At 40.8% G+C, this 15,547-nt stretch overlaps 1 protein-coding gene across 1 annotated transcript in view; it reads right to left on the bottom strand.

Annotated features, from left to right (window-relative positions):
• The window catches only part of ABTB1 (ankyrin repeat and BTB domain containing 1), a 39,228-nt gene extending 23,681 nt beyond the window's left edge, over positions 1–15,547 (bottom strand). Inside the window, exons 1-7 of the mRNA XM_079964568.1 lie at positions 15,275–15,547; positions 12,974–13,036; positions 10,987–11,042; positions 7,987–8,131; positions 7,057–7,216; positions 5,997–6,042; positions 3,906–4,022 (exon numbers count right to left, since the gene is read on the bottom strand). Coding sequence (XP_079820694.1) covers positions 3,906–4,022; positions 5,997–6,042; positions 7,057–7,216; positions 7,987–8,131; positions 10,987–11,042; positions 12,974–13,036; positions 15,275–15,330 — 643 coding nt within the window. The 5' untranslated portion in view covers positions 15,331–15,547. The remainder of the gene's footprint in view (positions 1–3,905; positions 4,023–5,996; positions 6,043–7,056; positions 7,217–7,986; positions 8,132–10,986; positions 11,043–12,973; positions 13,037–15,274) is intronic.

Consider the following 15,547-nt stretch of genomic DNA (forward strand, 5'->3'; position numbering starts at 1 on the left):
GAACAGAACAGCTAAGTGAGGCAGCCTCCTCCTCTCAAGACCGCCCCCCCTCCAGATGTGTTGTCTAAGGCACAGAGAGTTTTTAAAAGACCAATTTGTGTCATGAGTTTTGGTAAAGCACTTTATCACAAGTTTCTGGGAAATGGACCACTATGATGGGCTGCATCTTTCAATCTATGACAGCAATATTGCACTAATTAAGATTTCGGAACAGATGTAATACAAATGTGAGCGTGGTCAGTCAAAAGTAAATAGCTTTTGGTGACAGCAGCGTCAGTAAGATCAAGTCACATTTATAAAGTGTCAAGAAAATGGACAAGGCAGCAGCAACAATTAACATTCATTTAGCATCAACAATGGTCCAGATGCATGAAAGCAAGGGACTTGTGCCTCTAGGACCAGTCCAAATGCTTCCTTCTTCCCCAGTGGGAAAAGTGGGAAGCTGAATGGAGTATAGTATATTTTGTAGTTTTTGCAACATGGCTAGCTATGCCAGGGTCAAAGCTTAAGTGTTACCAGTACTAAAGGCGGCGCAGCAGTGGTAGAAGATGTTAAGAGGGGATTGTCAATAAAGGATGCCCTAGCACCTTCAGTTTTGAAGACAGCAGCATATAGAAGCAAGCTAAACTGTTCCTTTCATCACTTAAGGGTTTCTCACAAATGGTGACAAGCAGAGTACAAAATAATCCTAAAGAAGTGTAAATTTATGATCTGCCTGGCCAACTATTTAAATTCTGATGTCTAATATGAGTGCTGCGAAACAAACGACAGCCTTAGCCTTTCAAAGTGTCCAATAGAGAAAACAACTTCCACTGGTGCAATGGACCTTGGGTTATATGTGTGTGTGTGTGTGTGTGTGTGTGTGTGTGTGTGTAGCAGGGATGACACCAGGTGGTAGTCTTAGTACACAACCAAGGCAGTAAAGCAACTTGTGTTAACCACCTGACTTTTTCCATCCGTGAAGAAATCATAACTATGCATTTCTGGGAATTAGAGTTTATTAGCATCAATCAGCTTAATCTCAAATAAAAGAACTGAAAAACTATGTAATTAGAGATGCTGAAATATAATCAAGCATTAACACAAATATAGCTAAATTAGTTATTCATTATCTCTTTAAGGTGATGAGAGCATGGTTTTTATTAAACTATGCTCATGGGATATTAAATTCAACTATTCTTAAAACACTTGCAGAAAACATACACTACAGGGTGTGAAATATCTATCTGCATCTATCAAGCATTACTACAATACATTATTGTTTGATATCTACACAGTTAACATTACAAAACAAGCAAGCAACCAACCTATATATTTAAGTCTGGGAGGAAGCTGCTCAAGTATCCAATTCAAGATTAATCATATCTGGTTTAGAGATATATTTTTTGCTTGCCTCATTTTCTGCAACCTATATCATCCAGTTTAGAAATGGCCCAGAGCCCCACTAAATATTTAAGTTTGATTTCTAGTCTGTTCTTCCTTGATTCATGATCCCAGGGTGGGTTACAACAATAAAATACATTTAAAACCATGACAGTGTTTAATATTGTACCATTTCAGAATATGGCACTACAAAGATGGATAACTAAGCTATTTACAAGTGAGTTGCTTATTATTCCAAGTATTTATATTCCAGATCCTGGGAATAGTCCTTAGGCAGGTAATATTCAAGTAGGAGATTGCTGGACCATACCCATGTGTCCCTGTTATGACGTATCACAACTCTTTCTAGAAAACAAGAATGCTGCAAAGGCTTATGCTAAAAACAATTAAATGTCCCATTAGAGTGCTCATAGCACAGTAACTTGGTGTACAATGGATGCAGAACTTTGTCACCAAATCAAGGGCACATGAATCTACCCTACCTCTCCTTAGTCACTGCACCTACAAGCCAGAAGACCCTGCCCATGCTACACAGTTTCTAAAAGCAACAGACTTGGCCTGTTATTTACACTTTAATTACTTCCCAGATAGACTACTGCAGTACAGCATGTGGGACACTGAAGACGATCCTAGATGGCCTAAGACCAAATAACTATTAGGAACACTTACTTTGTTGTCTGCATGGGCTTTAAAATCAGCTTTGAAGTTCCTATTCTCTGTAACACTTCAAAATATCCATTGGGTAACTTGCAGAAGGGCATTTTCTGTGGGTGCTACAATTCTAGAATACCTCAATCAGGAAATCTTTTCACTATGTATTTGAATACATTTTTGTTCGGGTGGGCTTTGACTGTGTAATTTTAGATCTTGTTCTTGACTGACTTTACTATCTTGGAGACCCATCTTGGCTGTGAATCCTGGAAGACCTGCTCCCTGCCTTGCAGGCCTTTTTCCACCTGGCCTGGGAGGGCAGGGAGGACTGACTCCAGCTACAAAAGCTAGGGCTACTGAAAAGGCCAGAGACCATCTTAGCTGTCTCTTAGTACAAGTCATCAAGCCTGAGCTTCCACACCTGCCAACCACCATGGGCAGGACTGGCAGCAATAGCAGCAGGTATAATAATAATAATAATAATAATAATAATAATAATAATAATATTTATACCCCGCCCTCCCCGGCCAGAGCCGGGCTCAGGGCGGCTAACACCAATAAAATTACAATAAAACATAATGGGGGGGGGGTGGGAACCAGTTTATTAAAATACGGGTTAAAATACAATTTAAAATGCAAGCTCATTTTAATAGTAGCCCATAAATCAAAACCATAAGGGGAGGGAAACATAAGGGTCAGACTGAGTCCAAACCAAAGGCGAGGCGGAACAGCTCCGTCTTGCAGGCCCTGCGGAAAGATGCCAAGTCCTGCAGGGCCCTAGTCTCTTGTGACAGAGCATTCCACCAAGTCGGAGCCAGTACTGAAAAGGCCCTCGCCCTAGTTGAGACCAATCTCACCACCTTGCGGCTTGGGACCTCCAAAGTGCTGTTATTTGTGGACCTTAAGGTCCTCCGTGGGGCATACCAGGAGAGGTGGTCCTGTAGGTACAAGGGTCCTAGGCCGCATGTTCTAAGCTTATGATAATATTTTATTCTCTTGCTAATTATGCAGTTTTAAATGTGCCTATTATATTTAACTTCCTATAGTAATGTTTTGTAGACTCATGTTTGTAGCTTCGAGCTACAAACATGAGTCTGACCAAACTGCGGGAGGCAGTGGAGGACAGGAGTGCCTGGCGTGCTCTGGTCCATGGGGTCACGAAGAGTCGGACACGACTAAAGGACTAAACAACAACAGTAATGTTTTCTTTTGAAATGTTTAAGTTTTGAAATGTGGAACAGTCTCCCTCATGAGGTTGTGGACTCACCCTCCTTGGAGGTTTTTAAACAGAGGTTGGATGGCCATTTGTCATGGATGCTTTAGCTGAGATTCCTGCATTGCAGGGGTAGGGCTAGATGACTCTTGAGTCCCTTCCAAATATTCCTATATTCTATGATAATTTTTTTGTTAACTTCACTACACTAAATGTATATTCTGTACTTGACTTACTTTGTAATATTTTATTTTGAAATCTTTAAGATAATATTTTAGCTTCCTGTTAATTACATTGCTTTGAATGTATACTTGTTGTTTTTTTTACTCTCTTCATTAATGCTTTATTCTGCATTGTTTTATTTGATGTTTTAACCTGTTGTAAACCACTTTGAGAATTTTTTTCTTTAAATTATAAAGCAGTATAGAAATGGAAAGAAAATAATAATAATAATAATAATACCATGTTAAAGAATATTTTATATTGTTAATTGCTTATCTGCATGGTGTACTGTGATTGTTTTGAACACTTTAGGAGAACAGCGGAACAGAAAAAAGCTATTACTAGAATTTTTTGCTAATTAATATAAGCTATTCAGAAAAAAGGCAGCTTTCCACTTTCTTATATAAAGTGCCAGTCTGAGCAATTTGGACCTTACCAAATTCATGGACCTTTTTACACTTGGTTTCCAAGTCGTCAATGAGATCCTGGAGCCGGCATTGTTTTGCCAATCTTTTGCAGTCGCTCACATATTCTACATCTATGTCTAAACGACCTGGCAAAAGAAAAGAAAAGAAAAGAAAGCAAATGACCCTTTCAATTCTCCCTATTATTTATTCACCAACAGGTAAAATTCATCCTTACATCCACAGCTGCAAATTTATGTTTCAGCACCCCCCTGTGACTTAAGGAAGGACTGCATTTATATTTTTGAGAACATCACTTGTACAGCTAGTACAGCAACTTCTTTTGAGCCATATTGCATGTTGCTTTTCAGATATATGTCCTGAGAAAATTATGGTTTTTTACCTTTTGTATCTTTATTATTTTAGACTGCAAACCACCTTGAATGGATTAGCAGTACAAAATTGTAGTAAGGGTGACATCCAATGTTAGCGATACCGGTATAGGCCTATTAAAATCAGTGAGTCCATTAATTGCAATGAGTCTACAAAGAATATAACAGAGATGCATGCCGCCCTAAGTAAACAAATAGACTATAGATACACAACTTGGCTGACTACAGTGGTGCCTCGCAAGACGAAAATAATCCGTTCCGCGAGTCTCTTCGTCTAGCGGTTTTTTCGTCTTGCGAAGCAACCCTATTAGCGGCTTAGCGCTATTAACGGCTTAGCGGCTATTAGCGGCTTAGAAAAAGGGGGGGAGGGGAAAAACTCGCAAGACTCGCAAGACGTTTTTGTCTTGCGAAGCAAGCCCATAGGGAAATTCGTCTTGCAAAGCGCCTCGAAAAACGGAAAACCCTTTCGTCTAGCGGGTTTTTCGTCTTGCGAGGCATTCGTCACCCAAATAAATAAAGCATGGATGCACATGTCTACATATGACAAAGCCAAGAAATGTTACATACAAGTCCATCAATTCTGATAACTCCAATAATGTAGCTATTATTTCAATTGGTATGCCACTTTCCCACATACATTTGCCCAAAGCAATGAGCAAATGTAGAGAAGGCTAATCCAGAATCCCTTCTATAGGTTTAATCCACATGCCCCACATGTTAAATAAAGATGCATGTATCACTTTCCGTATCCTTCTGTATTTCAAGGTACTCCTGTCTTACAAAAGCAAAAAGAAGAGCAACTTCAATAGCCAGATTCATACATATTCCTGAGTACAAATATCCAGAAACGTATGGCCATTGTCTAGTGAAGGATAAGGACCTTTGTTCACTAAAAACAAACAAAAATAAGACAAATTTTTATTCTTTGCTATTCCTTTGGTAGCCCCAATCCAGAGCTGTGCTCTGGAATTGGGAGGAACCCTATTGGCATATGCTAATGGAGGTAGAAAAACATGTTAGCACAGTCTGTGCCTGGTTAGAATGCCCATCAGCAAACAAATCTTCTAGACAGCAGAATCCTTTGCACGTCTACTCAGTAGTAAGTCTCATTGAATTCAAGAAAGACTTACTCCCAAACAAGTGTGTTTAGAATTGAAGCCTCAACATTTCAAGTAACCGTTGCTGAAATAAAGGGGATTATTGCCATGGCGCTTTTAGACGTAAAAGTAACTAGAGCAACAGTGTGGCATACCGGGAATTCGTCCAGACACAAAGTTGTGTCACTCATTACTAGCAATGCCAGTGCCCTTACTGCATTTGATACAGCACTTGCAAAACAAACAAACAAACCCATCAGCTGGGTGGTGGGAGACAATGTTTTCGGGCAATAAAATATTGTTGCTTGGGTGGGTGAGTGGCTAACCCTTAAGCAAAAACACGATGGTAGAGAAAAGAACCTGAATCCCCCAAAATCTCACTCTAGCAAGGTCCAACACAACTTGTGCAGCTCCATGCCTCTCCATCAATGCTGTTATTCTATGCCCCAGTATCTAATGCTTTCCATCAGTATAGTCCTTGCAAGAGAAAGAGAAAAAGTACGTCACCCGAGCCATTTCTGACAAGCTAAGTTTTGAAATAATTATGCAAAGTATATAGTTATATGCAAGATGTAGTTCTGAATCCAAATGCAGCAATTGTAAGCACTACAATGCAGCATATGCCCACATTTACCTGTATAGAGGTACTGGAGAAGGGAACCAAAGGCAGCTGGGTTGATCTATATAATGAATGAAAGTGGTTATTTACAGAGGTTGCATTTTGCCATGGCTTGAACTATACACTGATATAAGTGAGAAACAAGCTAGAACAGCAGTAGCTAAGGTGTTTTGGACTACAATTTCCATCAGCCCCAGCCTGTCAGGTCAATGATCAGAAGTCCTCAACAACTTCTAGAGGGCACCCCATCGGCTATATTCAAAGAAGCTAATGAGGGCCCATGAGATTCTGCAGTAGTGCTAACTCTGGAGAGGCAAGCAACAAAAAGGGCAAGATTTTAGCTGTATCTCCCTTTTCCTCAATGCCAGCTCAGTTCGCACCATGTGACAACATTAAATAATGTCACTCAAAAAGTAATTAACTTGTGGAACTGACCCACAAGTTGTGATAACCATTTATATAGTTAGCTTAAAAAAACCAAAAACCTGTTTTGTGAGAAGTTGAATAGCTTGTGTGTTATGTTTACCAGTAGGAACAGCCAGGGTCGATTCAATACAGTAGTTGCAATGAAATCTCAATACGATGTTCCAGATGAACATTGCTGAGATAATCCAAGTAAAACTATTTTAAAGAAGCTTGATGCTTGATTAGTTAGTAACATCAGGCTTGGTACTCGTGTAGCAGAATAAAGTGGCAGAATGGACTGTACCATTCAGACTGCAAGTAGGAGAAGCCCATTTTGAGTGTTCCAAATTTAACAATATTCACTGCAAGTAAAAAAGAAAAAAAGAAAAAAGGAGAATGGCAGTGAGAGGACTAGCCCAGAACCACTTCCTCTCAATGAGCCAATTCATGGAGTTAGTTGCTTTTTATGGTTTTTTTAGTTAGTTGATTTTTATGTTTTTTAATGTGTTTGAAATGACATCCTCACCCACAGTCTTAAGCGGTACAGTCCACTCTACTGTCTCATTCTGATGCATGTGTAAATCAGGGTCTAGACTTAGCACCTGAAACCTTAAAGCAAGCACCAACTGCAGACACTATTCTAGTTAAAACAAAGCTTGAGTCTTCTCACCAATGGATGCTTTAGTGCTATGATATTCTTCCCCTTCCACTTGGTCTCAAACATTTCTGCAAAATATGCACTCCGGGCACCGAGAATGCAGCGATGGGCACAAAAAGACTTCCCATGCACAATGAATACAATGTCACTCTGGTAACCCTGTTCCAGAAGTCTGCAAGGAGAATAAGAACAACAAGTCTGAAAAACCTGGACTGGAGGACTCAGCAACTGCGAGCATCTTGTTCCTTCAAAATCAAGGTAATAAAATAATGCTTTATTATTTATTAATTGGTCCCTTTCTTACCAAGGTAACTCAAAGTGACTTACAATATATAAACAAAGATAAACATACATTAAAACCAGCACAAAGAAAAACAATGAAAAAATGAAATGACAATCTTGTTCTTAAAACGGCAGAATCTGAACCACTCAAGGAGGCCACAGGAAATTATGATTCAACGCCATGGAGGAAAAGTAATGTTTTTGCCTGACACCTAAAGCTATATAATGATGGTATCAAGTGAGCCTCCCTGGGGACAGCATTCCATAAAGAGGACTGCACACACACCTATCTATTAAGTGGTCTTATTTACTTCTGCCACTTACACAGTAGATTGTGATTAATCAGTTTTATCATGTATACCGTATGAGAAGTTTTTTCAGTGGGGAGGGAATTACATACATATATATATATATATATATATATATATATATATATATATATAAACTTTCAAATTACTATGTACTAACAGTGGCTTGACAGACTTGTCATCATCCCAAGCAAGCCTCCATAAGACAAGAACATAATAAATCTTTTGAATCTCTTGAAACAAAACAAGCAAGAGGGGTCAGCCATCCAAGGAGTGGGAATGGCAATCCAATGGAAACAGATGCATTTTCATGCTTAACAGCCTGCAATGAAGGCGTCCCTTCTCTCTTTACCGTTGAAGGAAGACATCATAGTAGTCTCTCTTCATGCACTTTGCTGTGATCTGCTTGTACTCCTTTAACACCCGCCGAATAGCATCACTCAGGGCCCCATATAAACAACGCTCGCCATCAAAGGTGTTTGCTTCACATTTGGCACCTGTAAACAAATACCAACTGCCATTTAGGTTTGAAGCCATATTACAAGAGACAGATCATTTACATATGTGATATTGTCTTTCTCTGCAGAACAGTACTAAGAACTGCTTCCACTAAACAACTGGAGAAACCTTCATCCCTCGTTACAAGTACTTTCATATGTTCTTCTGGTCTAAAGCAGAGCTCATGAAGTAAAATTAACATTCAACCATAATATCCAGTCTCTTAATTTCTGCCTTGGGACAACTGCAAGACTACTCAGTTTTAAAAGAAAATAGCTGTATGAAGCTGCATATATTCTACACTATTTCACAGAAAACATTTCTGCTACACCAATACCACTGTGATCCAGTGTGCTACACTATGAGCTGGATTGTGGTTAGAGTCTTGGATGAGGATCAGGGTTCATATCCACAATCAGCCATGAAGCTTGCTGGGTGACCTTGGGACAGTCACTGTCTACTTCCCAGGGCTGATGAGAGGATAAACTGAGGAGGAGAACCATGAACACCACATTGAGCTCCTTGGAGATAAGTTATTACAATTTTAAAAATAGAGAAAAGAATCTCTTTTAAAGTACACTGTAAATGTTTAGTAAAATACAAGTTAGAAGCAAGCTAAAAAGATTCCCAGAACAACTTTTTGATTGTGTGTTTAACTACAGTTAGGAATATAAAATTTATTGTCCAAATTCAAAATATTTCTCTCTCAAGTCTGTGCCTGCATTGGTTGGAATATACCTATTTCTAATAGAGTCTGCATGTAGCTACTGTTCACTGACAAGCTACGCTTACCAAATTCAACATTACCCCACCAAAGCATGATTTGAATTTCTTATTCCTAGAAGGATTATTATTTGCTTTAGCGGTAAGCTATGAATTATGATCTAATACCAAGTTTGGAATGCTGTTCCTATGGAAATCTGAAAGGCGCCTACAATCCTGATGTTTTGTCACCTGCTAAAAATATATTTGTTTAAAGACTTAATCTGATTCAGCCTGGGTCATCTTATGATTTTATAATTGTACAATTTTGTTATTTTCAATGACTGTATTGTATACCACCTCAACAATAATTGTGTTGGTGGTTTATACCGTATTTTTCGCCCTATAGGACACACTTTTTCCCCTCCAAAAATGAAGGGGAAATGCGTGTGCGTCCTATGGGGCGAATGCAGGCTTTTGCTGAAGCCTGGAGAGCGAGAGGGGTCGGTGCGCACCGACCCCTCTTGCTCTCCAGGCTTCAGGAGAGCCGCAGCACCAGTCCCACAAGGTGGGGGACAGCGGGGAGGCGGAACGCCGTCATCCCGCTGTGGTTTGGAGGCTGACGGCGGGGAGACGCGTGCTTCTCCTGGCCGCCAGCCCCGCAAGCTCCGGGGACAGCTGGGAGGCGCAGCGCGTCCTCCCGCTGTCCCCGGACCTGATCTGCAGGCGGGCGGCGGGGAGAAGAGCGCTTCTCCCTGCTGCCTGCTCCGCAAGCTCCGGGGACAGTTGGGAGGCGCAGCGCGTCCTCCCTCTGTCCCCAGATCTGATCTGCAGGCGGGCGGCGGGGAGAAGAGCGCTTCTCCCCGCTGCCGGCCCCACAAGCGCCTGGGGGGAAAATAATTTTTTTTTTCTTTATTTCCCCCCCAAAAAACTTGGTGCGTCCTATGGGGCGAAAAATACGGTAAATAGTCTGATAAATAAAGTTTGAAACCATGCTTTTGTTTTATTTATCTGACTGGATTGATATGCTTTGTACCTGTTAAACAACAGACCTAACATTGATTAAATGAAATCAATGTATTTTGATGGTGTGGGTGAGAGAACTAAGCTTATCTCACTGTACATCAGTTTTCCAAACTGTGTGTCGCAACACATTAGTGTCTGCACATTAGTGTCTGCAGTGTGTAGGTGAGTCACACGAATGCTCTCCACGGTGCTCCCAGGGCTGGAAAGGGGTTAGTTTAACCTCTTGTTTGCTAGTAAAATTGAATTACTGTGTCGTGAAATCTTGCATGTCTAAAAGGTGTACCACCAACATGAAAGGTTTGGAAAGCTCTGCCCTACATTATTGCCTTTGTCCTTTTAGCCAAGTTACTAAGAAACAGCGCAATAATACCCTTGGGAGCTGGGTGGTTCAAGAATGGATGCTGGCAGACTTGTTACTTGGTAACCTAGATAGATCTGCAAGCGAAAGCACATATTCCTGGTGATAACTGTTCCTACTAGTCACTCAATAAATGGTGGCAGCTACTGATTCAGTGTATTACAGGTGAATTTATTCCTTCTAGTAAAGCCAGACACTAAATCCATTTATTTTTGCCCTGCTGGGTGCTATGATGAGAACAGAAATATTAAATGTACCAACAAGGAGCTTTAACTTTTCTTTTTTTAAGTAAAAAATGAGATTATTATTATTATTATTAATAATAATAATAATAATGGCTGGGTTTTCCCAGCCACTCTGGGTGACTTACAGCATATATAAAATGTAGTAAAACATCAAATGGAGATTTAGTTTTAGGTGCGTTTTATTAAACAAAATGGGAACAAGCAGACTAGATTAAAAATAGCAGCTCTCCCCATTGGCTAAGATCCAATTTTAATGTCACGCTAGGGCTAGTACTACAAACTTGTAAAAAACTGAGCCCTGTACTAACACCCTACCATGAGAGGAAAAGTTTTCCTTGCAAAATAAGATTCTAGCTTTTTGATTAGCATAACAAGTCAAAAACAGCTATGCAGTTTCCCATCAGAGCAGGATTATACTGTTTTAATTCTGGTATACCTTCAGTGACAATTCTAGAGACACACAGGTGACCATATATATTGGGCACACAGTCTCCAGGAGAAGCAGCATATCAGTTTTTCTTACCGTTGGCTAAAAGGTACCGTACAAGCTCTTCATGTCCACAGAGACAAGCATAATACCTGTTAACACAAGGAAGGAGTTAAGAAAGAGACACTTAGAAATGAAAACTTCTATGTTTTGCTGATTCCAACTTTGCAATCTAATTAAGCTCCTAAAATCACATTAGGTTGGGACAGCGAATGTGTTGCCTTCCAGTTGTTGTTGGAGTGCAACTCGCAGCAGCCCCAGCAGAATGGCCAATGGTTGGGATGATGGAAGTTGTAGTCCAACATCATCTGGAGGGCAGCACGTTGGCTCCCCTAATGGTGTTAATTCCTTACAAGAAATTGATCCAGTCCTCTCCGTAGCATTCTCACTTCTTTCTGTTGTGACAAGGAGAACAAGGGTCTTTCCCCACTCTTTTTCTAATGATGAGACATGCACTTGCTTCATGTGCAAGGAGAAAAAAGAGATGTGGACTAGAGCTATGCAGATGAAGGGGTGGGACCATGTAAACAGAGCTCCCTTGGTTTTCAGTGCTCCCATCAAGTTCTATGGGACAACATTGTAAGAGGTGAAATCTGCACACCAGCCCTAGCACTGTTGCCTTACCAACAAGAACTTTAGGGTACATGCTTATTATTTCTATTGCAAGTATCTACATCCTGCTTTATTTATTTATTTATTAAAATAATTCAACAATAATACACATACATACAAACATACAAACATACATTTCATACAACATACCTACATACATACAACATACTTACAACATACCTACACTCAATCCCACAGATAATTCCCATCACCATCCACCACCCCTCACCCTTTGTGTTAGACTTCCAATCTACTCAATTGCAATTTCTTTCCACTTCTGTTACTTTCTTTCACACACCTTTAACCTAATTTCATACTTCTTTTTCTATTACGCATTGTTATCCATCTTATTTAGTATTCCAATATTTGAAACGAAACTAGTTTATTCTAATAGTTCTGATTTTTCGATATAGTTTTGCAAGTATCTTTTAAACACCTTCCAGTCCCTGTCTGCCATCTCTACATCCTGCTCTATTAGTCAAGACTTTCAGAGCACTTTCCATTAGCGAGATAAAGGCAGCAGTAACTTGCATGTAAAACCCAATCCCAGATTTTTGAAAACTTCTAAAAGTTGACACCAGAAGGTGTGGGTGAATAAAAAGTGTTCCATCTGTCACTGTAAAGACAGACTTGTTAGTGCTAGGTGGGCCTCCCTGGAGACAGCAAAATGAAAAATATCCCTTTCCCAGTTCCCAGTCACCTCACTTCAGAAGGCGATAGAACTCCAGCAATGATCACAGGTGATAGGAAAGTTCATGCAGGAAAAGTAACCTAGGTCCTAAGATGCTTAGGGATTTCAACATAAAATCCAGTACCTTGAATTTTATGTGGAAACAGATCAGCAGCTAATGCAATCATATAAAGGCTGACATGACAATATCCCAAGGACACATTGTACAACTCCAGGGATTCCCATTCTATACTTTCTTTTATGACAAACGTAGCAAAGTGCTGATGAACATATGTTGGGGACAAACAAGAGAAGACTATTGTCTTCATGCTCTGTTTGCAACCTTCCCAGAACATTACGGCTAACCAGAGCTAGACAAGATGTGCCAATGGCACAATTGGAACAGGCCTCTTCTTAGAATGCTAGTAAATGCTAGTAAAATGGTTGCCACAAATTATCCCAAAAGCAGTGGCAGGCATTCAACTGCCTTCCAGAATATTGTTCTGAATGAGGAAAATTATTTCCAACAGCAGGTCTTGTCAACAAAAAACAGCATGGGAACACTGAAAACTTGAGACAATGGGGAGCAGAATGTAGGAGAAGGATATAAGAACAAATGATTTCTTTTTTGAACACAACAACAGAAGTAAAATGAGGAACTGTTGCAATGCCTGAAAGCATTTCTTTAAATCCTGTATAAGTTACCAAACAGCATGTATGTCTCAAGGCCAAAGCACTCACAAAGGGGTACTGTCCCATTTATCCCGGACATTGATTTCAACATCTCTCTGTTCAAGAAGGTATCTGAAAGACAAACAAGGGCTCAGCTTTAGCACTTAAGAATTCATCTAACTCACTTCAGCTACAGCTTCAGAAATAATCTGCTTTTAAAGCCCCTTTCCCTATTATTTATTTGTTTGTTTGTTTGTTTGTTTGATTAGACTGCCCTTCATCATAAGATCTCAGGGCAGTTTACAGAATACTCAAGTTTGGGAGTGCCCATGCAACCTTTAAAAGAAGGGACACGAAACAGCAAGGCTATTTTCCCCCACATTACATTTATTCTCCTTTACCCGCACCATTGATTTTTAAGTCTGTGTAATTTCTTAAATATCAGAAGAAACCAACATGCTGCCACACAAAGAAACACAAAGAAAAATAGTTCGTGTTTCTATTTTGCTTTCTGGAAAGGCCCTAAAGAAACAAAGCTAGTATGGTGCAATGGTTAAGAGTACTGGACTAGGACTGGGGATAAAGTCAGCCCCTGTCTCTGAATTTAGACTATCTCACAGGGTGGTTGCAAAAATAAAATAAAAGGGCAGGAGTAGAATGAATTTAAATGACATTTTTAAATATAAATGACATTTTTAATTCATGAGCAAAAATTAGCCATTATTTAAAAACCTTAAAACAAGTGGTTGATGTTCTCCAAGTATGTTGCCACTGTTGTCCTTTTTTGTGTTTCTGCTTGTAAATTGTGTTGCACCTGAAAGCTGTAAGTGTTGTGATTTTTACTAGTTCTTAAGATTGACATTGAAATTGATGGATAGCATCACTTATGGTGATTATGCACACCACAATGAATTTGAATTGATATAATATTGTGATCAACATTACTTTTCTGGCTGTTTCTACATCTTAATGCAATGAATCAGGAAATTAATTGATAGATTTTTTAATATATGATTGGTATATATTTATTCTTGTATTCATGAATTACTGTCATGTTAATTGTTTTGTCTTTGTAATGATGTGTTTTGTGACAGTGCTTTTATTCTGTTGAGTCACGCTGGGCACACGTGTGTGGAAAAGCAGCATATAGTTTATATTTTACAACATCTTCAGTTTAAAAAAGGAGAAAGTGTGTTTATAAAGACTTAAAATACCATTTGCCTTTTTGTGTGTCTGTTTCTTTTTGGTCCTGCTCTCAGGGGATATCTAAAGTAGTCAGCTGTTTCAGGACAGGAAGCTGAGCTGATAGGCAGAAGAGGCAAAAGTTGTTTTCCTTTTTAAAAACACAGCAAGAACTTGGGGCCTCCCATTAGGAACATGAAGCAACACAGTAGCAGCCATTCTACTGCCAAATATGAGTAGCTTGGGGAGGGAAGGTTGGCAAATACAGGCAGGTGAAAAGAATTTCTGAAAAGAATTTTGCTTCCTAACTGTTTATCTGCGCCCTAACTTATTCTCTGCCACAATAATCTTCAGGACTCAATTTTTAACCAAAACATGCATTTGGAAACCTTTTTTAAAAAAACAAAAAAATTACCACATATTTGTATGATGGTATTGCTGCTGCTGCAACATGTTAGATCAGGCTGTGACAGTCCTGGGTTCCAACCCACCAGTTGAAGACCAAAGAGCTGCCACACCCAACAGAACTCTTAAGTTATCCAGTCCATGCTTGTTCCCTAGTCCCCTCACAGATCTGTGACATTCTCCCTCCAAAATATCCCTGGTTGTGCCCAATATCCTCCATTCTATTTTTTTCCCAGCCCCAGCCAGTACTCCCCCTGTGCCCGACGTTTGCTTTCTAAAAGTAGTGTGTGCCAGAAATCCGCCTTGCCTAGAACTTCGAAGCTCCTATCTGGAAGTCTCTCCTCCCTTTAAGCCTAGATGGGTGGAGAAGGCATTAGCTGGGGTTACCGAAAGCACTTTGTACATGCCCAGAGCCCTCTCACCCAGGTTATTGCTTTCATGTGTGCCAACAAGCCCAGAAGCTTGTTCTAAAGAGCTTCCCAGTTTTACTTCTCAGGCAGCCCTTTTTTGCCGCTGTCTAGAAGAGACATCTAAACATCCTAAACACACACAACGAACTTCGAGGAAAGCTGGGGGGGGGGGGGGACAGACGAGTTTACCTTAAGTCCCAGGGCAGCCCCTAAACCTCCACCTGCCATTTAGGTGCTCCCCAAACCGGAACCTCAAGGGACAGCCCCCTCTTAAGCTCCCTAGCCCCAGCCTCTGCCAAGGCGCAGCACCAATGGGGGGGTGTGGCCCTCTCCCGGGGGTCCCCCCACCCCATAACCTGGGCACGGGCCTCACCGCACTCGGAAAACATCGCCCTTCTTGCAGCTGGTGAAGAGGTCGCTGGTGTCCATAGCCCGCCGGAAAGCGCCGCATTGACCCGGCCTAGGGGAGCGAAGGCGGCTTCAGTGGGAGCAGGCCCAGGCCCAGGAGGAGGAGGAGGAGGAGCAGCAGGGCAGCCCAGGGCAAGCGGCGCCGGATGTAAACACGGCGCCGGAGAGGCTGCTCCACACCAGCGAGGAGGCCGGCCTCGCTCCCCGCCCTTTCCTGGGGGACCCGACGGCGCGCAGG

The sequence above is a fragment of the Podarcis cretensis genome, assembly GCF_951804945.1.
Source record: "Podarcis cretensis genome assembly, chromosome: 2".
In the NCBI taxonomy this organism is placed as follows: Eukaryota; Metazoa; Chordata; class Lepidosauria; order Squamata; family Lacertidae; genus Podarcis; species Podarcis cretensis.